Source organism: Leptonychotes weddellii, chromosome 4 (assembly GCF_054177405.1).
Source record: "Leptonychotes weddellii isolate Sample4059 chromosome 4, ASM5417740v2, whole genome shotgun sequence".
Lineage (NCBI taxonomy): Eukaryota > Metazoa > Chordata > Mammalia > Carnivora > Phocidae > Leptonychotes > Leptonychotes weddellii.
In genome coordinates, this window is record NC_138372.1 from 117,616,287 (window position 1) to 117,638,881 (window position 22,595).

The window sequence follows — 22,595 nt, forward strand, 5'->3', positions numbered from 1 at the left end:
AATCAATGGCATTTACTGATTTCCAGATCTTAAATGTCTTATCAAACTTAGAGATAACCATCAAAAGCTCAACTTAGCACTGCTAAGTCTGGATATATCCAAATATTAAGTTGTATGAAATTTCTTTATAGAAAATTATATAAATAGGAATTACTAGGGTTAAACACTCCTTAATCTTTAATAGTTTTATATTACTTCTCAGAATATTTGAAATATTTTGAAAAGAATTGATAAATTTAGCAATACGGCTCACACTAAGATGACCATTCCATGCATAGCAAGATGTCTCTAAATCTATTTCTCTTTTAACATGAGCTGAATTTACTGCTTACGGTAAATTTTATTTCTTAGTATCAACAAGACTTCAAAAGTAAGGAGACTGTCATTTGTCAATAATTGCATGAAAGATAAGCAATCTAAAAAGCATAAGATAATCTTAGTACAGAAATGAAATATTAACTGAATAAAACAAGATTTTGTGCTAACAGTTTGTGTGCAGAAAAAAGAAAGTTGGGCAGATCTGCCCATAATCTGGAAAGTAAACTAATTACCAAGTGTCAGAAAACTGTTTTCAATGCTATATAAAATTATCTCTGATTTAACCAAACAAAAATTCTTGCTACTAAATCATATGGCAAGATGTTCTGAAGCAAGTAGTTTCATGAATTCTCAGGAGAAAAAGAAAAAGTTAAAAAGATCAAACACCAAGTGTTCATCAAACCTTTCAGTCAAGAGCCTTTATTAACATGCAAGTATCATTTGCCGCAAGATACACAGTTTTTCCTAATCTTTGTTCTATTTCAGTATTTTAAACTTAAGGTTACTTCTGGATCTAACACATAGAGTAACCTACTAAAACTGGTCAAAGTTGAACTTTATTCTAGTTCTCACTTTGACCTTTAAGATCATCATTTAGGTTTTTGATATTATTTGTCAGCAAGTAGCAGAATATAATTCTTGTACTTGATAATCTTCTATACTAAAATATGTACCAGTATGTCTTGAGAAGTTACTAAAATATATGCAATTAACATATTTAATTGCTTTCAGTAAGCTGGAAAGTACAATGTTAGGTCTTCTATGAGGAAAAATTATTTTTATAGATCTTGGTTGTTTATGTTCTTGGCAGGTTCCAGAAAAACTGGCTCATATTAAACCAGTCTTAAAGAACTAAGCTGAAGGCTTAACTATGTACCTCCTATAATGACAGCCTTATTTTATTACTAAGATAGAGATAATAATAAACCCTACTCCAATGCTCCTTTTCCCATGCCTAAGCAGAGGTGCTCTGTCATAGTTTTTCAAATTTTTTGTCTGTTTAGTATAAAAGCTGAATGACCTCTTTATTAAGTCTGATTTCAGTAAAAGACCCACAGATTATGGGTATCATACTTATTGGGACATATTTTAATTAATAGAAGATAATTCATAAACTACATCAAAGTGCGTTGTAAGATTTGCACTGTATCACTCCACGTTTTTAAATTTTTTAACATTTCAGTTGGTTGGAGGAAGACTGGAATAGTTCAGAAAAGTCTAGCTTTTAAGAGCTGAATAAAGTCCATAATGAATCCTTTAAGACATATTTAAATAATCAGAAGTGCAGTCACAACAAGGGACTATTTAAGAAGAATGAATATTGTGAAGGAAGCTTTATAGTCAATGAAATACAGTACTTTGGGTTGGCCAAAATGCAGAATGCACATGAAATCAGTCATGTAGTTTACTTGTTGACCATGTGGCTATAGTTCAAAAAGTGATTGCTCCAAAAGCTATTCCTAGTAATCTTCCAAAATTGCTTTTAAATAAAGTTCTTAAATTGTAGCAATAAACAAAAAGACAAGATACACTTAAACAATACTGCAGTTTATCAAAAGACACATAAGAAATGTCACCTCTTATGTCTTTGACAGTTATAAAAATCAATGTTTTGGCTAAGTTATAAACATGTTTATAATGCAATTATTTGCATAACTCTAGTAATGCTAACAACGGCTATAAGATCAGAAAAGGTTTAAAAAAAAAACACTGAAAACACAAAAATACGTAGCCCCATTATTTACCTGTAGAATGTGTTCATTTATGCTTAAATTTCAGTATTTACTATATCACCACTGCTCTAATTTTAAAAATCCCATCCAAAGGATAAGGCAAAACCACCTACGAATTGGCATATTTGTTTATTTCTCAATTTGTGAAAATGTCCTTAATTTGTTGATGTAGCAAACAAATTTCAACTCTGATTGCTATGCAAAAGAACAGAAGATAATCTGCTTTGCAGTGAACTTTAAAGTTCAACTGCACACAGGCAACATGCTATATATGAAAAAATTACTAACTCAACTACAGGTATTAAATACTGAAAAAAGTTAACAGTTTATTATAATTTATTTTATTTAACAATCTAGGAAGTTCGCAGCCATCAGCAGTTCCAGTGCAATTTCAGGTGCAATTGGGAATTCAGGAATCTCTGTGGAGCTGTTAGTGTAGCGAACCTTGTAGGTAAAATACATGCATACTTTTGATAGCACATGTGAAGGAATCTCTCTAAAATTGACTTCATTAGTTTCGTTCTCTGCAAACTGACCTGTAAAAGAAAAGGAGTAGGTTTGTTATAGGCTGAATGAATTCCTATGTTGGGAAGTCCTAACTCTCAGTACTTCCAAAAGTGACCATATTTGGAGATAGGATCTTTTTCCCCCCTCTTTTTTTTCTGTTCAGGAAACATTTTAAAAACCATGGAATGCTTCTCAAATTTGTGTATCATCCTTGCACAGGGGCCATGCTAATCTTCTCTGTATCATTCCAGTTTTAGTATAGGTGCTGCTTAACGACCCATGGGATGGGGTCTTTGAAGAGGTAATTAAGACAAAACAGGATTATTAGAGTGGACCCTAATCTAATATGACTGGTATCCTTATAAGAACAGGAGGTTAAGGGCGCCTGGGTGGCTCAGTCGTTAAGCGTCTGCCTTCGGCTCGGGTCATAATCCCAGGGTCCTGGGATCAAGCCCCGCATCGGGCTCCCTGCTCAGCGGGGAGCCTGCTTCTCCCTCTTCCACTCCCCCTGCTTGTGTTCCCTCTCTCGCTGTATCTCTGTCAAATAAATCAATAAAAAAAAAAATCTTAAAAAAAAAAAGAACAGGAGGTTAAGTTATAGCCACACAGAGGGAACACAAGGTGAAGAACACAGGGAGAAGACAGCCATCAAGGCGAGGAGAGAGGCCTCAGAAGAAACCCTAACAATACCTTGATCTCAAATTCCTACCCTTCAGAATTATGAGAAAGTAAATTTTTATTGTTTAAATCATTCAGTCCATGGTACTTTGTTACAGCAGCCCTAGCAAACTAATACAATGTGAAAAGAATGAACCCAACTAGCATCAAACGAAATAATGTAACTCCGATCTCGAGTATAAATATAAAAAAATCTTTATTAAGATCGCAACTGAGATTAATCAAGACTGTATTTTAAAATTCTAATTTTCTTCCAGGACTCTGGACACTTTAGCTTTTCCTAAGAATCATGGTGGCATGATTAAGTAAGGGTGAATAGGATACAAAAAAAGACAAATCTTTTAGAAGATTCAGTTTATGGATCAAGTCTTTGTGGATCATCAGGAGCCCTGTGCTATAATGAGTTGACATGTAAAAATAAGTAATAAATGTAATGCTATTTAAAAACATTTTCTCAAGAAAGCAAACCCATTGTTTCCCCCTTTAGTTTTCAAAATTGTGACTATGTTAAGGAGAGCTCCTCATAAGCTATTTCCCTTTGTTTTAGTAACACTTTTTTTTTTTTTAAGATTTTATTTATTTGACAGAGAGAGACACAGCGAGAGAGGGAACACAAGCAGAGGGAGTGGGAGAGGGAGAAGCAGGCTTCCTGTGGTGCAGGGAGCCCAATGCGGGGCTCGATCCCAGGACTCTGGGATCATGACCTGAGCCAAAGGCAGATGCTTAACGACTGAGCCACCCAGGCGCCCCTGTTTTAGTAACACTTTATAAACTTTTTAATGATCTCTCAAAATTTCTTTAGCTATAGAGAGTTTACAGCATTTAGCATTTACTAGAGGGATAAAATAGTTTCTTAGCAGTCTAGCACTAGCACTGTGTACTGAATATAAAAGGTAGAAAAATGTGCTTTCTGAGAATGTAGTTTTTTAAAAGTTTTCTAATAACTGTCTATTGGTTGGGGGTGAGGTGAGAAGAAAGGAGAACAGGATTGAATGAAGAATTCATAGCAATGAGGTAAATTTTGGTTTGTCAATGACTAAAACTCTCTTTCTTGAACATATGCATGAAATATTACCAAGACACTTAGTAAGCTTTTTTTTTAAAAAAAGGATTTTATTTATTTATTTATAAGAGAGTGAGAGAGATCTCAGAGGGAGAGGGAGAAGCAGACTTGCTGCTGAGCAGAGAACCTGATGTGGGGCTCGATCCCAGAATCCTGAGATCATGACCTGAACCGAAGGCAGATGCTTAACCAGTAAGCCACCTAGGTGCCCAGTAAGCTTTTGATATTAGACAAACATTGGGGTTTTTTGAGGTGAAATTCATATAACATAAAATTAACCATTTCAGAGTATACGATTCAGTGTACATTTAATGTGTTGTGCAGCCACCAATGCTATCTAGTTCTAAAACATTCTCATCATCCCAAAATAAAACCCCATATCCTTTAAACAGTTTTCCCACCCCCCAGCCTCTGCCAAACACCAATCTTTCTGTCTCTGTGGATTTATCTATTCTGGATATTTTATACAAATGGAATCCTACCACATGAGACCTTTTGTGTCTGGCTCCTTTCACTTAGCATATTTTGAAGGTTGCATGTACCAGTACTTCATTCCTTTTCATGCAAACATTAGTTTTGGGCTGCAGATAAACTAAAGGAGATCAAGCTTACAAAAACCAAACATCTTTAATTTTATTATTAATTAAAATTTGTTGACACCCATGACCTTGTTTTTCTAAAGTACATCCTAGCTCTACCCAGTAGAAAAGTCCAAAAGTAATTCAACCCATGAGCAATGAGTACTGCTAACAACCAGACTTGGGTTCCTAAGTATCATTTTCCACTACAAGAAAACAGCTCTTTGGAAAAATGTCTGTTTTCAAAATTAGAGAATAATGTATCAAATAAGCCTGAGCAATCTTATTATAGAGGGGCGCCTGGGTGGCTCAGTTGTTAACCGTCTGCTTCGGCTCAGGTTGTGACCCCAGGGTCCTAGGTTCGAGCCCCGTATCAGGCTCCCTGCTCGGCGGGAAGCCTGCTTCTCCCTCTCCCACTCCCCCTGCTTGTGTTCCCTCTCTCGCTGTGTCCTTCTCTGTCAAATAAATAAATAAATAAAATCTTTAAAAAAAAAAAGAAAAAAGAAATCTTATTATAGAAAGTAGTATAGCTATCCAAGACTACCAGAGCCGTGTCAAAAGGACACAGGAGCCAACCCGATGTGGCTCCTTCTGGCATAAAAATTGAGCAAATGGGGGCAATTTGAGCACCAGTGAGGAGGACTGCACTAGATTAAAAAAAAAATTAAAATAATAAAAAGTCACAAGTTGAAAATGATACCCCAAAAAACCGAAACAAAAAACAAAATACTCTTTGCTACTGGAGGATGCTGAAGAATCATTTCATTACACTGAAAAATTATATGTAAAGGGAAAAAAAAAAAATCAAGCATTTATCTTTTCTTTGCTATAAAGAGTATATTTCAGGATAACCAAATAGTTCCTTATAGGAGAATTCTAACTAATAAATGCAGAAGATATTATAAGAGTTAGAAAATCACTGTTTTGTAATTCCAAATGAAGTAAATCTCAGCAATAATTACAATGAATGCTACAAGCATTATATGAAAATCTGACTGCAGAACTGTTCATAGATGAATGAATCAGCTTGCTAATCCTGGAACCCACTAATCAGTCTCAACATTGCTAAAAGATTGAGACAATAGGAATACAGTAGTACCACCTATAAAGTATTCTTATCTAGAAAAATGAACTGGATTCTAATCAAACCTCTAGAGTTCTAATTATAAGCTTACAAGATGAAACATTAAGTCTAATCTAGATGTGGACACTTTACAAATAACGGTGTTTCTCCGAAAAATTCATGACCTGAAAAAAAGGGAGCATGCAGGGGAACTATCATAGATTTTGCAAGTCAAATGACACTAGCAGGGACTTATTTCCTTGAAATACTTGTAAAAAAAACTGATAATAGATGAAATAAGATTGGCAAAACGTTGATAAAACTGGAGCTGGTTGACGGGTACATGGAAGTGTATCATACTATTCTATTTTTATGTGGGTTTTAAAATCTCCATAGTAAAAAATATAGAAAAGGAATTACAAGTAACCTCAAATAGAAACAATCAACAAAACTAAAAGGCAACCTATGGAATAGGAGAAGATATTTGTAAATGACATACCCGATAAAGGGCGAGTATCCAAAATATATAAAGAACTTATAAAACTCAACACCCGAAAAACTGAATAATCTAATTAAAAAATGGGCAGAAGACATGAATAGACGTTTTCCCAAAGAAGACATACAGATGGCCAAAAGACACATGAAAAGATACTCAACATCCCTCATCATAAGGGAAATGCAAATCAAAACTACAATGAGGTATCATCTCACATCTGTCAGAATGGCTAAAGTCGGGGGTGCCTGGGTGGCTCAGTTAAGCATCTGCCTTCGGCTCAGGTCATGATCCCAGGTCCTGGGATCGAGCCCCATATCGGGCTCTCTGCTCAGCAGGGATCATGCTTCTCCCTCTCCCTCTGCCTGCTGCTCTGCCTACTTGTGCTCCCTAATAAATAAATGAAATCTTAAAAAAAAAAGAAAGAATGGCTAAAGTCAACAACACAAGAAACAACAGGTGTTCGCAAGGATGTGGAGAAAGGGGAATCCTCTTGCACTGTTGGTGGGAATGCAAACTGGTGCAGCCACTCTGGAAAACAGTATGGAGTTTCCTCAAAAAGTTAAAAATAGAACTACCTTATGATCCAGCAATTGCACTACTATGTTTTTACCCAAAGAATACAAAAATACTAATTCAAAGGGATACATGCACCCCGATATTTATAGCAGCATTATCTACCATAGCCAAATTATGGAAATAGCCCAAGTATCCATCAACTGATGAATGGATAAAGAAGATGTGGTATGTGGTGTGTATACACACACACACACGCACACACACACACACACACAGAGGACTATTACTCAGCCATAAAAAAGAATTAAATCCTGCCATTTGCAACAACATGGATGAAGCCAGATACTATGCTAAGCAAAATAAGTCAGTCAGAGAAAGACAAATACCATACAGTTTCAATCATGTGCAGAATTTAAGAAAGAAAACAAATGAGCAAAGGGGGAAAAAAGTAGAGAGGCAAAGCAAGAAACAGATTCTTAACTACACAGAACAAACTGATGGTTACTGGAAGGGAGGTAGGTGTGGGGATGGATTAAATAGGTGATGGGAACTAAGGACCGCACTTGTAATGAACACTGGGTGTTGCATGGAAATGCTGAACCACTATATTGTACACCTGAAACTAATATGCTGTATATTAACTAATTGGAATTTAAATCAAAACTAAAAAAACCCCAAAACAAACAAGGGACCTCAAATAGCCAAAACAATCCTGAAAAAGTAAAACAAAGTTAGAGGCCTCATAATTCCCCATTTCATAGCTTACTACAAAGCGATAGTAATTAAAATATTGTGGTATTATAAGAATAGATCAATGGAATGGGGCACCTGGTTGGCTCAGTGGGTAGAGCATACAACTCCTGATGTCAGGGTTTTGAGTTCAAGCCTCACATTGGGTGTAGAGATTACTTAAAAGAAAAAAAATTAAAAAAAAAAAAGGACTCTCAATGGAAGAGAGTTGAGAACCCATAAATAAACCTACATAGCTATGGTTAACTTATTTTCAACAAGGTGTCAAGACCATTAAATGGGGGAAAGAACAGTCTCTTTAACAAATGGTACTGGAAAGCCCACATTAGAAAGAATGAGGCTGAATCATTACCTCACACCATATACAAAAATTCACTTAACATCGAACACCTAAATGTAAAAGCTAAAACCATAAAACTGGGGATGCGTGGGTGGCTGAGTCAGTTAAGTGTCTGCCTTCGGCTCAGGTCATAGTCCCAAGGTCCTGGGATTGAGCCCCGCATTGGGTTCCCTGCTCAGCAGGGAGCCTGCTTCTCCCTCTCCCTCTTCTGTTCCCCCTGCTTGTGCTCCCTCTGTCAAATAAATAGGTAAAGTCTTTTTTTTTTAAAGATTTTATTTATTTATTCATGAGAGGCAGAGAGAGAGAGAGAGAGAGGCAGAGGGAGAAGCAGGCTCCCAAGGAGCAGGGAGCCCGATGCGGGACTCGATCCCAGGACCCTGAGATCATGACCTGAGCCGAAGGCAGACGCTCAACCATCTGAGCCACCCAGGCGCCCCTAAATAGGTAAAGTCTTTAAAAATTAATAAATAAAATCATAGAACTGTTATAAGAAAATATCTGCAAATGGTATGTCTGATAAGGGGTTAGCGTCCAGAATTTATAAAGAACTCTTTCAACTCAGTAACAAAAAGACACACAACTGAATTGAAAAATATGCAACAGATTTAAATAGACATTTCTCCAAAGATGATATATAAATGTATAGCAAACACCAGAAGTGATGTTTAGCATCAGTCCTTAGAGAAATGCTAATCCAAAATACAATGGAAAGTGCCTGAGTAGTTCAGTCAGTTAGGCGTCTGACTCTTGGTTTCCACTCAGATCCTGATCTCAGGGTCTTGAGATTGAGTCCTGCATTGGGCTCCGTGCTCAGCGGGGAGTCTGCTTGAGATTCTCTTCCTCTCCCTCTGTACCTTTCCCTGCTTGTTACTCTCTCTCTTAAATAAATAAATCTTGAAACAAAATACAATGAGAAACCACTTCACACCCATTAGGATGGCTAGAATCAAAAAAATGGGAACAGTAATATCTGAAAATGTGGAGAAACTAGAATACTCATACAGTGGTGGTAGGATTGTAAGATGGTGCAGCTACTGTGCAGTTTGGTGTTTCCTCCAAAAGTTAAAATTGGTATTATTGTATGCTCTCGAAAATTCCAATCCTCAAAAAAAAATTTCCTTGAGGTAAAACAACAAAAATTATCTCAAAGGAACAAAAAAGAGAAAGAAAGAGTTAAGAATAGATGTCTGGGAGGGGTGCCTGGGTGGCTCAGTCATTAAGCGTCTGCCTTTGGCTCGGGTCATGATCCCAGGGTCCTGCTTCTCCCTCTCCCATTTCCCCTGCTTGTGTTCCCTCTCTTGCTGTGTCTCTCTCTGTCAAATAAATAAAATCTTAAAAAAAAAAAAAAATAGATGTTTGGGAAGTGGTAACTTCTAAAAATCAACTTTATATATAATTAGGAGCACAAATCACCATCAGAGTCCTTTTGTGGTGAAGAAATTAACCATGGTAACTAATGTAGGGAAAAGACTCTTCCTATTAGGGTAAATAACTGAAAACAGGAACTGGCAAAAATCAATTTTTCCAATGCAACATAACCATGCAATAATGTTAGAACAGTTACTGTCTCATTTAATGTTATGAGTCACTTAATTCAAGTAAAAACACATTAAAAGTGAAGATTTATTAACAGAAAATAAAGACATGTACCTACCTGGGCCACTCAACATGGCTTTTATTGTTCCAGATGTTAGTGCATGTTCTCTTTTTACAATAAATTCATGACCATCCGAAGATATCAATTTGACATACATGGCATCAGGGCCTTCACAGCCACCATAGGTTTTCTCTTCTCCATCTAAAGTACAGTAAGTAGTAAAATGATTTTTGAATCACAAAATTAAAAATAAGCCAATTTACCAAGGTTAATATTTGAGTAACTCAGAACAGAAACATTTCTGTATGGTAACATCTACAAGATTTTTTTTTTTTTTTTTTTAAGATTTTATTTATTTATTTGAGACAGAGAGAATGAGAGACAGAGAGCATGAGAGGGAGGAGGGTCAGAGGGAGAAGCAGACTCCCTGCCGAGCAGGGAGCCCGATGCGGGACTCGATCCCGGGACTCCAGGATCATGACCCGAGCCGAAGGCAGCCGCCCAACCAACTGAGCCACCCAGGCACCCACATCTACAAGATTTTAAGGTTTTTTAACTCCTTGTTTTATTATTCTCTGAACATTTTCCAATGTCAGAATAAACTACATTCAAGGCTGTTACTTTAGATGTAAATTTACCAGTATTTTTCATGGAAGTATTAACAATTTTTTTTGTGAACACAGCAACACATTCAACTTTGAAAGCTCAAACAAAATTATCAAATAGTAAAACTTTAAATTAAATCATTGGAAATACTCAATGTTAACATAAGATGCACTGTGTGCATTTACAAAAGAATGTATGTCGTATGATTTCACCTTCTCTGACAAGCTCCTACTTCTAAAAGTTAGGGCTCCTTTTTACTTAGTATCTTTACTCTTGATCCATAAAAATAATGATCAAAACATTTTATTTCTGAGTTTAAATTATTACATGACTGAAGTGATGAATACAGACAAACAGCAGCCTTTGAAATCCAAAGCAGAGGTAAGGAGACAGGGCAGCTGTGCCCCTACGGCCAGCCCCCTCACTGCCACGGCGCCGGCTTCAGCGACAGTAGCTAGCTCCATGTAACCTTCTTGGGAGTATACATTTTTTGTATAGCCCTTTAAGAGCTTTCTAACACCTATAACTTTCACAGTGTTGTACTGACAAAACTTTAATTTTTATGGTTACCAATATCTGAAAGAAAGTGTCTTAAGGCTTATTCTAAAAACTTAGGAAGCCCTACAAAAAGGAGTACAGAGGATAAAGCTGAAGTATTCAAGCTACAAATATCCATTGGTTTATTCATTTGTTAATAATTTAAAAATCCCTCAAATAAGATTAATAAATATAAAAATCACTTATGTACTGTTGCTGCCCAAAATGTCTAATCTGAATCTAATCAGGAGTAAACACTCAGATAAATCTAAATTTTAAAGTGTCATGAAAGACTTCACTCCTCATGCCCCCAAAAGAAGGGAACTATTTAAAGGAGACTAAAGAGACAGATTAATGCAGTAAGTGATCCTTGATTGGATCCTGGATATAAAACACAGGGATACCTTGGAGATACTGTGGGTTCAGTTCTAGACCACGACAATAAAGCAAATAATGCAAAAGTGAGTCAAATCCATTTTCTGGTTTCCCAGTGAATATAAAAGTTTTGTTTACAGCATATTATAGTTTATTAAGTGTGCAGTATCATTATGTCTAAAAGAAAAATGTTTATAGCTTAATTAAAAATACTTTATTGCTAAAAAATGCTAACCACTGTCTGAGTTTTCAGTGAGTAGTAATCTTTTTGCTGGTGGAGGGTCTTGCCTTGATGCTGATGGGTCACTGACTGATCAGGGCTGCGGTTGCTGAAGGCTGAGGTGGCTGTGCCATTTTCTTAAAATAAGACAACAGTGAAGTTTGCTGCATTGACTGACTCTTCCTTTTAGGAATGATTTCTCTGTAGCACGCGATTCTGTTTGACAGCATCTGATCCACAGCAGAACTTCCTTCAAAATTGGAGTCCATCTTCTCAATCCCTGCCACTGCTTTATCAACTAAATTTACATAATATTCTAATTCTTTTGTTGTCATTTCAACAATTATCACAGCATCTTTATCAAGAGTGGATTCCATCTCAAGAAACCACTTTCGTTGCTCATCCATAAGATTCAACTCATCTATTCAAGTTTTATCATGAAATTGTAGCAATTCGGTCACATCTTGAGGCTCCACTCCCAATTCTAATTGTTGCTATTTCTACCACATCTACATTTACTTCCTCCACTGAAGTCCTGAACCTCTTAAAGTCATCCATGAGGGTTGGAATCAACTTCTTCCACACTGCTATTAATGTTGATATTTTGACCTCTTCCCATGAATCACATGTATTCTTAATGGCGTCTAGAATGGTGAATTACAGGTTTTCAGTTTACTTTAACCAGATGCATCCGAAGAATCACTATCTGTGGCAGCTGTACCTTACGAGATGTACTTCTAAAGTAACAAGAGTAGGCTTAAAATATTCAGTAAACCATGTTGTAAATAGATGTGCTGTCATCCAGGCTTTGTTCCATTTATAAAGCACAAGCAGAGTAGATTTAGCATAATTCTGAAAGGCTCTAGGATTTTTGCAATGTTCAGTGAGCACTGGCTTCTACTGAAAATAACCAGCTGCGTTAGTTCCTGACAAGAGTTAGCCTGTCCTTTGAAGCTTTTAAGCCAGGTGCTGATTTCTCCTCTCTAGCTATCAAAGTCCTGGATGGCATCTTTTTCCAATATGAGGTGTTCCATCTCCACTGAGGATCTGTTTAGTATAGCCACCCTCATTAATTACCTTAGCTGGGTCTGGGTAACTTGCTGTAGATTCTACATCAGCACTTGCTGCTTTACCTTTAACCTCATGAGCCAGCTTCTGCTAGCTTCAGACTTTTCTTTTACAGCTTCCTCACCTCTCTCAGCCTTCACAGAATTGAAGAGTCAGGGCATCGCTCTGGATTAGGCTTTGGTTTAAGGGACTGGTATGGCTGGTTTGATCTTCTATCCAGACCACTCAGACTTTCTCCATCAGCAATAAGTCTGTTTCACTTTTTTATTATTCATGTTCACCGGAGTAACGCTTTTAATTTCCTTGAAGAACTTTTCTTTTGTATTCACATCTTGGCTAACTGTTTGGCACAAGAGGCATAGCTTTCGGCCTGTCTCAGCTTTTGACATGCTTTCCTCACTAAGCTTAATCATCTCTTGCTATTGATTGAAAGTGAGAGAGGTACAATACTTCCTTTCACTTGAATACTTGGAGGTCATTGTAGGGTTATTAATTAGCCTAATTTCAATTTTTGTGTCTCAGGGAATAGGGAGGTCTGAGGAGAGAGAGAGAGATGAGGGAAGAGCTGGTCGGTGCGGCAGTCAGAACACACACAACATGTATCGATTAAGTTCCCTGTCTTATGTGGGCATGGTTCATGGCATCTCACAACAATTACAATAGTAACATCAAAGATCACTGACACCATAACAAATATAATAATAATAATGGAAAAGTGAAATATTGTGAGAATTACCAAAATGTGAGAGACATGAAATGAGCAACTGCAGTTGGAAAAATGGCACCAATAGACTTGGTCCACACAGGGTGGCCACAAAACTTCAATTTGTTAAAAAAAACAAAACAAAACACGCAATATCTGTGAAGTGCAATATGAAGCACAATAAAACAAGGTATGTCTATAACGTACCTGCAATAAAGAACACTACTGAAACAACTGGGAAATTCTGAATATGGACCAAGTTAGGAGATGCCTACTCCAGTATTTAGATGTGAGGTGATACTATACAACTAAATAAATGGTACAGAAAAATACCCATGTGTGTGTATATGGGTATATAAACAATACCCATACACCAATAAACACAAGGAAAGCAAATGTGGCAAAACATTAACAATCACTGAAGGCTACATAGTGTATCATTCTTGCAATTTTTCATAAGAAAAAGCTGGGGGACTCATAAAGATGCAAATAACTTGTAAATTATAGACTACTCAAGCATATAAATATTTAGCAGGTTTTGCCAATCTCTTAGAAAATAAAAACAATTGTCAATTAAATTTATAATTCTTGCATTTTTTTTGCGAATTAAAGCACTTTATATGTTTTTTGGGAAAGTTTCTAATTTCTTCAGTTGCTATTACTTACGAGCAATCACAAATTATACTTGGCACAAAAACATTACTTATCTACCTTTCAAAAATACATACAGGCATACCTTGTTTTATTGTGCTTTGCAGTTTTTACAAATTGAAGGTATGTGGCAACCCTGCATTGAGCAAGTCTGTTGGTGCCATTTTTCAACAGCATTTGCTCACTTTGTGTATCTGTGTCACATTTTTGTAATTCTCATAATATTTCAAACTTTTTCATTATTACTGTTTTTGTTATGGTGAGCTGTGATCAGTGATGACTCACCAAAAGCTCAGATTATTGGCATTTTTTTTTTAAGCAATAAATGATTTTTAAGTTAAGGTATTATATATACTTAATAGACTACAGTACAGTATAAACACAACTTTTATAAGCATGAGGAAACCAAAAAATTCATTGACTTGCTCTATTGCTGTGGTCTGGAACCAAACCCACAATATCTCTGAGGTGTGCCATAGTAATAAACAGATGCTGTGGATTTAAACAACTAATTTTAGTCTACTCTGATCATTTTTTTTATGTGCATTCACCAATGTCAAAGGCCTATCTTTGAGAAGAAAAACCAGCTTCTACTAGTTGAAATATAAAATTACTTTTATATAACTTACCCATTATGTTCTTATGAAATTCTACTTTACTTCCACAGGAACTTTAGTAGTTTCCTGAAAATATAACAATGCTATTTTAAGATTAATGCTGGAATAATATGTTTTCACCCATTACTATTTAATGTCCTTGGTATTACAAATTTAAGGACTCTCTGCTATGCAAGAGTCTCCCAGCCACCATAATAAGGAACAGTATCAAGTTTCTGAACATCTGAGAAAAGATGATCACCTTCAGAATAGTAGTCTAAATACAGATTTGGTTTCTTCCCCTCTTTAAGGTAACTATTCTGAGAATAGTTTAAAAATACAGATGTTGTTCCTTAGGAGTTGAATTAAACTTGAAGGAGATTGTTGGCCTTAATCATTTCTTTGTATACTTGTATCTACTAGATACTAGTGGATACTAAAGCACGTATTTGCTGAATGAATGACAATATGATAAATCCAAGGACATGAAGTAGCCTTCATAAAAGGGCTTGCCCTCGTCTTATGTAAGTGTGTTATTTATAATACATTTTACTGTGCCATCCTTGCTGCAAAAGGCTACCAAAGTTCTGAAATTTAACAGTGACATGGTAGAAAATCTTCAATATTGTGAGAAATCTTAATTTTTTTTTTAAGATTTTATTATTTGAGACAGAGAGAGAGCACAAGCAGGGAGGAGGATCAGAGGGAGAGGTAGTAGGAGACTGTCCACCAAGCAGAGAGCCTGATGTGGGGCTTGATACCAGGACCCTGAGATCATGACCTGAGCCGAAGGCAGATGCTTAACCTAATGAACCACCCAGATACCCCGAGAAATCTTAAATTTTACAAAATAAGATGAATGCTAAAGGAAAAGGGCTCTCATGTTGAGTAATTTTAATTTTCATATCATTTCTTCAAGGAGGATTTATACCAATATATTTATGTTATTAACAGGAAAACATCCGGGGCGCCTGGGTGGCTCAGTTGTTAAAGCGGCTGCCTTCAGCTCAGGTCATGATCCCAGGGTCCTGGGGTCAAGCCCCGCATGGGGCTCCCTGCTCAGCGGGAAGCCTGCCTCCCCTCTCACACTCCCCTTGCTTGTGTTCCCTCTCTCGCTGTCTCTCTCTCTGTCAAATGAATAAATAAAATCTTAAACAACAACAACAACAACAAAAAACCCCAGGAAAACATCCTGTTCTCTAAGAAATTCCTAGCCAGTATTTTATTCTAGCCTTAAGGGAAGGGCGAAGAAAATGAAACATAACATTTTAGAGCAGGAAAGAAACTTAATCCCTCGTCTTAAAAAACGGTAGCATCACTGATATATAGAGGGGTTGAATTTGTTCCAGGTAATGCCAGAGTGAGAGCAGGAATCAAATCTATCTATTTGCCTAGAATACAAAGCATGGAGGGGAATATTTAAAGTACCATATCTAATATGAGGTAAGGGCAACAGGGGCAATGTCACATCATTACCAACAATTTGAGGGGCTAATAGGTGGTAAACACTGCACTACATGACTTACATACATTATTTTAAAACAACACTTTCACAAGGGAATTACTATTCCCATTTTAGAGGTGAAGAAATGCTAAGAGGTTGCTACTTGCTTAAAGCTTCTACAGCTTAAGTGGCAGCATGAGGATTTAAAGCTAGGTAGGTTTGCTTTAGAGCAAACACCCCTTTCCATTATTCCATACTACCATGGTAAACAATTCTGGCTCCCATGAAAACTTTTCTACTACTGCTAAGAGCTGCTGATATAAATCCTTAGATACTTATCTAAAATTTAAACAGTACTGTGTCACTTTATGATAATAATAGTAGATAAAAATTCATTGGTCATTATTATTTTATTCTGTTCACTGCTTTGTAATCATTCTTCTAAAAAAAACGAAAAAGGAAAAAAATGCTAGAAAAGCTAGAAAAAGAACTTCGATTGCCAACCTTCTATCTGGAAAATCTTCAGAGCAAAACATCTAGGATGTTTATTTTTTAATTTTTTAAAAGATTTTATTTATTTATTTGACAGAGAGAGACACAGTGAGAGAGGGAACACAAACAGGGGGAGAGGGAGAGGGAGAAGCAGGCTTCCCGCTGAGCAGAGAGCCTGATGCGGGGCTCGATCCCAGGACCCTGGGACCATGACCTGAGCTGAAGGCAGACGCTTAATGACTGAGACACCCAGGCGCCCCTAAGATGTTTATTTAACTAGCAGTAGCTAAGCAACCATGCAAAGTCACTTCTTAGAAGCCCTTTGGGTAGCAACAGCTTCTCTATAGACTTCCTAATAAAGTAAATCAATCTCACCATTTATACAACAAAGGTGGGGGAGGGACTCCGCATCACTAACAAGAAAACAGTAAATTAACATTAACAGTTAAAAGTAATCCTAATTCTTATGTAGAAGTTCAAAATATTTAAAATATGATTAAATTTAGATGTAACCCACAACTTACCTATAGAAGTCTAAGTTTGGGGTTAGAAAAATCTGAGTGTAAACATTTGAATATCTATTCCATAACTGAGCTGAGGTCTGAAATTATGAATTAGGTAGGTAAAAGCAGTGGTTGAGCAGTAGGTTGAAAATAGTTCCAGGCAGAAGATACAGCATGAACAAAAAGTCCTCGGATGTTATTATGCTTTTATGGTGTTATATATCAACATTACTCTTTTATAGTTTTTTATTTTTTAGTAACAAATAGAAATTCTAGGTGAGCCTAGCACCTACACTGAAATCAGTTTTGAATCTAGTATCACTGAACACTAAAAAGATCTTTGAACAGCCCATTCTTTGGATTTGAAATGCTACCATTATCGTTTACTATATTATTACAGGAATTTCTAGACTATATTCTGTCTCACTAATCTGTTTATACCTGACCAATATATCCACTATTTTCATTATAATAGTGTGATAAACATGTTTGCTAAATAGTCAGGCAAGTCCCATTTTATCATTACACATTTCCTGTTAGGTGGACTTTTAGGTACTTTATAGTTTTTATTATGAATACCGTCTGTTTTCCTATTATACTTTCTGAAAGATTATTGCTCGTGTTTTAAAGAAAAGCTTTTAAATCCATTAAAAGTTGACTTTGATTCCCATCATCTCTGCAGAACTCTCTTAATAGTACTAATAGTTTTCAATTGATTTGCTTGGGTTATTAAGTAGATGATGGCAAGAGCTACAAATCTATTCTTTTTATCTTTCTTTTTACGTTGGCTATTTACTTCAAAAAAGTAATAAGGTTAGATGTCTAGCTGACATCACTCACAAAAGTATGCTACGATTAAAGAACCAAATATAAAACATCCACTGAGCTCTGGAAAAAATAGAAAAAAAAAAAAAAGGCAAATAACTCATAGACCTGTACAAAAATGCTTGATCCCAACAGTAATCACAGAACATGCAAACTAAAAACATTAAAATGTGCTAAGAATCAAGTGTTGCAGTAGAGGGGAAAAGGGTAATACTAAATAAATAGCACGACAGTTTTTGGAAGGCAGCAGCAGAATCATCAGAAGGCTAGCAATTCTTGATATCTACTTTAGAGACCCACTAGCCTTGTGTGCAAAGGCAAGCAGAAGGATATGGATTATAAGAGTATACAAATGAAAAACTGAAAATACCCTAAAAAAGTTCATCGATTAGGGAATGAGCTAAATAGAAATAGTGTATCTACAATTATTAATATTTATTATGGACAGTGAAAAGGAAAAAGTTAAATCTATGTGTGTAACAACTTGGGAATACCACCAAGATAAACTGTTAATTTTTTAAAAAGCAGATTAGAATGATAGGTATAGTTTGGTGCCATTTATGTAAAATAGGTGGTTTCTTGCCTATTAATCATGTTTTCGGCAGAATAAATAAAATGCACCAAAATACAGGTTCAAAAGTGTAAATAACTAGAAAACTATTTTTTTAAGAAAACTGTGATTTAAATTAGATTTTTATTTATTTATTTTTTAAAGTTTTTTTTTTTTTATTGATTTATTTGAGAAAGAGAGAGACAGCGAGAGAGGGAACACAAGCAGGGGGAGTGGGAGAGGGAGAAGCAGGCTTCCCGCTGAACAGGGAGCCCGATGCGGGGCTCGATCCCAGGACCCTGGGATCATGACCTGAGCTGAAGGCAGCCGCTTAACCGACAGAGCCACCCAGGCGCCCCATTTATTTATTTTTAAAGATTGTATTTGAGAGAGAGAGCAAGTGAGCAAGCACAAGTGAGGGGGAGGGGCAGAGAAAGAGGGAGAAGCAGACTCCCTGCTGAGCAGGGAGCCCCACAGCTGGGCTCAATCCCAGAACCCCAAGTTCATGACCTGAGCCAAAGGCAGATGCTTAACTGTCTGAGCTGCCCAGGTATCCCTAAATTTGATTTTTTTAAAAAGATTTTATTAAGGGCGCCTGGGTGGCTCGGTTGGTTGAGCGACTGCCTTCGGCTCAGGTCATGATCCTGGAGTCCCGGGATCGAGTCCCGCATCGGGCTCCCTGCTCGGCAGGGAGTCTGCTTCTCCCTCTGACCCTCCTCCCTCTCATGCTCTCTGTCTCTCATTCTCTCTCTCAAATAAATAAATAAAATCTTAAAAAAAAAAAAAGAGAAAAAAAAAAGATTTTATTAATTTGTCAGAGAGAGAGAGAGAGAGCGCGCGCGCACAAGCAGGGGAGTGGCAGGGAGAGGGAGAAGCAGGCTCCCACTGAGCAGGGAGCCCGATGTGGGAATCAGTCCCAGGACCTGGGAATCACTCCCAGGACCTGAGCCGAAGGCAGACGCTTAAGGACCTAGCCACCCAGGCACCCCCCTAAGTTTGATTTTTAAAAAGAAACAAATAGGGGCGCCTGGCTGGCTCAGCTGGAAAAGCACGTGACTCTTGATCTTTGGGTTTTGAGTTTGAGCCCCACGTTTGGTGTAGAGATTACTTATATAAATAAATATTAAAAGGGGCGGCACCTAGGTGGCTCAGTCAGTTGGGTATGATCTTGGTATCGAGCCCTGCATTGGGCTCTATGCTTGGGATTCTCTCCCCCATGCCCCCTACCCCCACTCGCACTTGTGAGCGGCCCCTCTCTCTAAATAAATAAAATCTTTTTTTTTTAAAAAGACCATTATGAATTCCTTTTTTCTCTTTAAAGATTGATTTATTTGACAAAGAGAGAGGAGGACACAGCACAAGCAGGCCGACCGGCAGGGAGAGGGAGAGGGAGAAGCAGGCTCCCTGCTTAGCAGAGGGCCCAATGACGTTGGGCTTTATCCCAGGACCCTGGGATCATGGCCTAAGTAGAAGGCAGATGCTTAACCGAGCGACCCAGGCACTCCATAAATAAAATCTTAAAAAAACAAAACGGGGAGCCTGAGTGGCTCAGTAGGTTCGGTGTCTGCCTTCGGCTCGGGTCATGGTCCCGGGGTCCTGGGATTGAGTCCCACGTCGGACTTCCTGCTTGGCGGGGAGCCTGCTTCTCCTTCTCCCTCTGCCCCTGCTTGTGTTGCTGCTCTCACTATCTCTCTCTGTCAAGTAAATAAAATCTTAAAACAAAACGAAACGAAACAAAACAAAACAACAAGTAGAACCAAGCAGCTCATAAGGGAACGATGGTCAGCCTGATGATTAGTTCTTAACTATATGTAAAAAAATATGATTAATTTGGAAAACAAAGTAATACAAATTGACAGAAGTTAGGTAATTCCAATTTATAATAAGACCTCAAACTATCCTGCCCAGAATTGTGCTTATAGTGTCACTGGATTTATGGCTCCCAAGAGGTGTTAAAATTCTCATTCTGGCCTATTCAACATAACAATGATCCTATATTTAATTCTGGTGTAGGCAGTCTTAATATTTAGCAAATGGTACCCCTCCCCCATTTTTCCTCCACTGTGGAATTTACAGTTTTCTTCACTATTAGATGCAAATGCTTACAAGTCTTTTTAGATACATTTTGTCTTGCTTACTAGCTTTAAGTTTCCACAAGGCAAGGAGGTTCTCTCTCTGTGACCCAGGTATTCAATACAATGGTAACTATGTGGTAATGTTAACAATGTGAAGCTTCATACAATAGTGTTACCTGCCACAGACACAGATAGTACTATTCTGAGCTTTCTAAGAGAATAAAGTTATTCAGTGATACCATGCTTTTGACCAAGATTGATTATTTTCATGTTTTCCCATGATGTTGGCATCGAATAAACTTAGAGCTTTCAGACAACCACAATGAAAACTGTTCTTTCTAGGAAAGAACATTTAAGTTTATGGAAATATTCTGGGCTATACTGAAGGGAGGGAGTGACTAAAGAAGGAGATAGTATTCCATCTTTCACATTAACGTTTAGTCAATATGAATTCTAATCCTTAAAACAATTTTTATTTTAAAGACTTCGAGGACATAGCCACATTTTATGAAATTATGATAAAAACATCAGTCTCACAACTTTGCACCAACTACCATAAACTGCTAATTATAAATGCAAGTGTATGAAGCATGTATTCCTATACATGATTTCTGGAATTTTATGTTTCCTAGAACTAACTCAGTTATCTGAAAATGTTTGTTTGATAATGTCCTCAAATCTCCTAGGGTTGAAACTTGTTCCCAAACATCCCTGAGTTGAAGAACAAGTTTTGTTCTCAGTGGCAGGATACAGTAGGTCAAAGAGGACAGTTCTTTGCTTTTACTAAAGGAGTCTATTAGGTCACTTAAAGTAAAAGCATTGACCTCAATTTCTCATCTATTTCTGATGGTTAACAATTAGCCATGGCCTAATTGTCCTAAATGATCAAGTTTTTACTACTAGAATAATGACTCAACTAATAATACTCAGTAATCAACTATATTAGTATGTTTCATCAGCAGGGCTTGGTTTCTAGAAACAAGCCCTCTGCCTGTCATCAATTGTGGGGCTTTAGGAATCTTTTTTTTAAAAAAGATTTTATTTATTTATTTGAGAGAGAGAGAGAGAATGAGAGAGAGAGAGCACATGAGAGGGGGGGAGGGTCAGAGGGAGAAGCAGACTCTCTGCTGAGCAGGGAGCCTGATGCGGGACTCGATCCTGGGACTCCAGGATCATGACCTGAGCCGAAGGCAGTCGCTTAACCAACTGAGCCACCCAGGCACCCGGGGCTTTAGGAATCTTGATTAGAAGGGATCTCTCTGGTATTTAAGAACTCTATTTTAGACTGGCCATAAATGGTCAATCAGAAATATTACAGAGGGTGGTGCAGACCACAACAATCATTACAGTGATGTTAAGTGGTCTCCAGATCACGGTGAATGATGTTCTCGGTTATTTACGTTTTGGTAAGTTATAGCTGGTTTCATACCAATTTACAAGTGGCAAAACAATAAACAAGACTTTCCTAAATCCTTATACTGGATTCCTAAGTATTTATCCAAGAAATAATTTGCCCACAAAAAACCTTTTACAAAAATGTTCACAGGGCGTCTGGGTGGCTCAGTTGGTTAAGCGACTGCCTTCAGCTCAGGTCATGATCCTGGAGTTACAGGATCAAGTCCCGCGGCAGGCTTCCCTGCTCAACGGGGAGTCTGCTTCTCCCTTTGACCCTCCCCTCTCTCATGCTCTCTCTCTCAAATAAATAAAATCTTAAAAAAAAAAAAGATTAAAAAAAAAATGTTCACAGAAGTTCACTCAAAATAAATGCGAAGTTACCCTGATGACACACAAGCTGTGATATATGTGTACAGAGGAATACCATTTACAACAAAAAGGAATGATCTACTACTACACAAGACATAGGTGAATACCAAAAATATACTGAATGGGAAAACAAAAAAGTACATACTGTATTATTCAATTTATATGAAATTCTAGAACAGGCAAAATGAACTTATGGTGATAGATCAGTGGCTGCTTCTGGAGGAATGATTACGAAGAAGCATGAGGCAACTTTCTGGAAAATTAAATGGTACACTGAGAATTCCACGATATGTTAATTATATCTCAATTAAAAATAAAGTTAGGGAAAGTTTTTTTTATTTTTTTTAAATTTTTTTTAAAGATTTTATTTATTTATTTGAGACAGAGAGAATGAGAGAGACAGAGAGCACATGAGAGGGGGGAGGGTCAGAGGGAGAAGCAGGCTCCCCGCCGAGCAGGGAGCCCGATGCGGGACTCGATCCAGGGACTCCAGGATCATGACCTGAGCCGAAGGCAGTCGCTTAACCAACTGAGCCACCCAGGCGCC

At 37.3% G+C, this 22,595-nt stretch overlaps 1 protein-coding gene and 1 non-coding gene across 7 annotated transcripts in view; both read right to left on the minus strand.

The window, feature by feature from the left end:
- Positions 1 to 722: 722 nt before the first annotated feature.
- LOC115939126 (elongin-C) overlaps positions 723 to 22,595 on the minus strand; it is a 26,641-nt gene continuing 4,768 nt past the window's right edge. For 5 of the 6 annotated variants that reach the window (XM_081816146.1, XM_081816142.1, XM_081816145.1 and 2 more), the window contains 3 exons: positions 14,429 to 14,482; positions 9,697 to 9,840; positions 723 to 2,587 (listed from right to left, as the gene is read on the minus strand). In XM_081816146.1, coding sequence (XP_081672272.1) covers positions 2,397 to 2,587; positions 9,697 to 9,840; positions 14,429 to 14,432 — 339 coding nt within the window. In that variant the 5' untranslated portion in view covers positions 14,433 to 14,482 and the 3' untranslated portion in view covers positions 723 to 2,396. The remainder of the gene's footprint in view (positions 2,588 to 9,696; positions 9,841 to 14,428; positions 14,483 to 22,595) is intronic. The other variant, XM_081816147.1, reaches the window with a different exon arrangement.
- Positions 2,733 to 2,835, minus strand: LOC115942285 (U6 spliceosomal RNA). Its single transcript, XR_004076885.1, has one exon. It is a non-coding gene; the product is annotated as a U6 spliceosomal RNA (small nuclear RNA).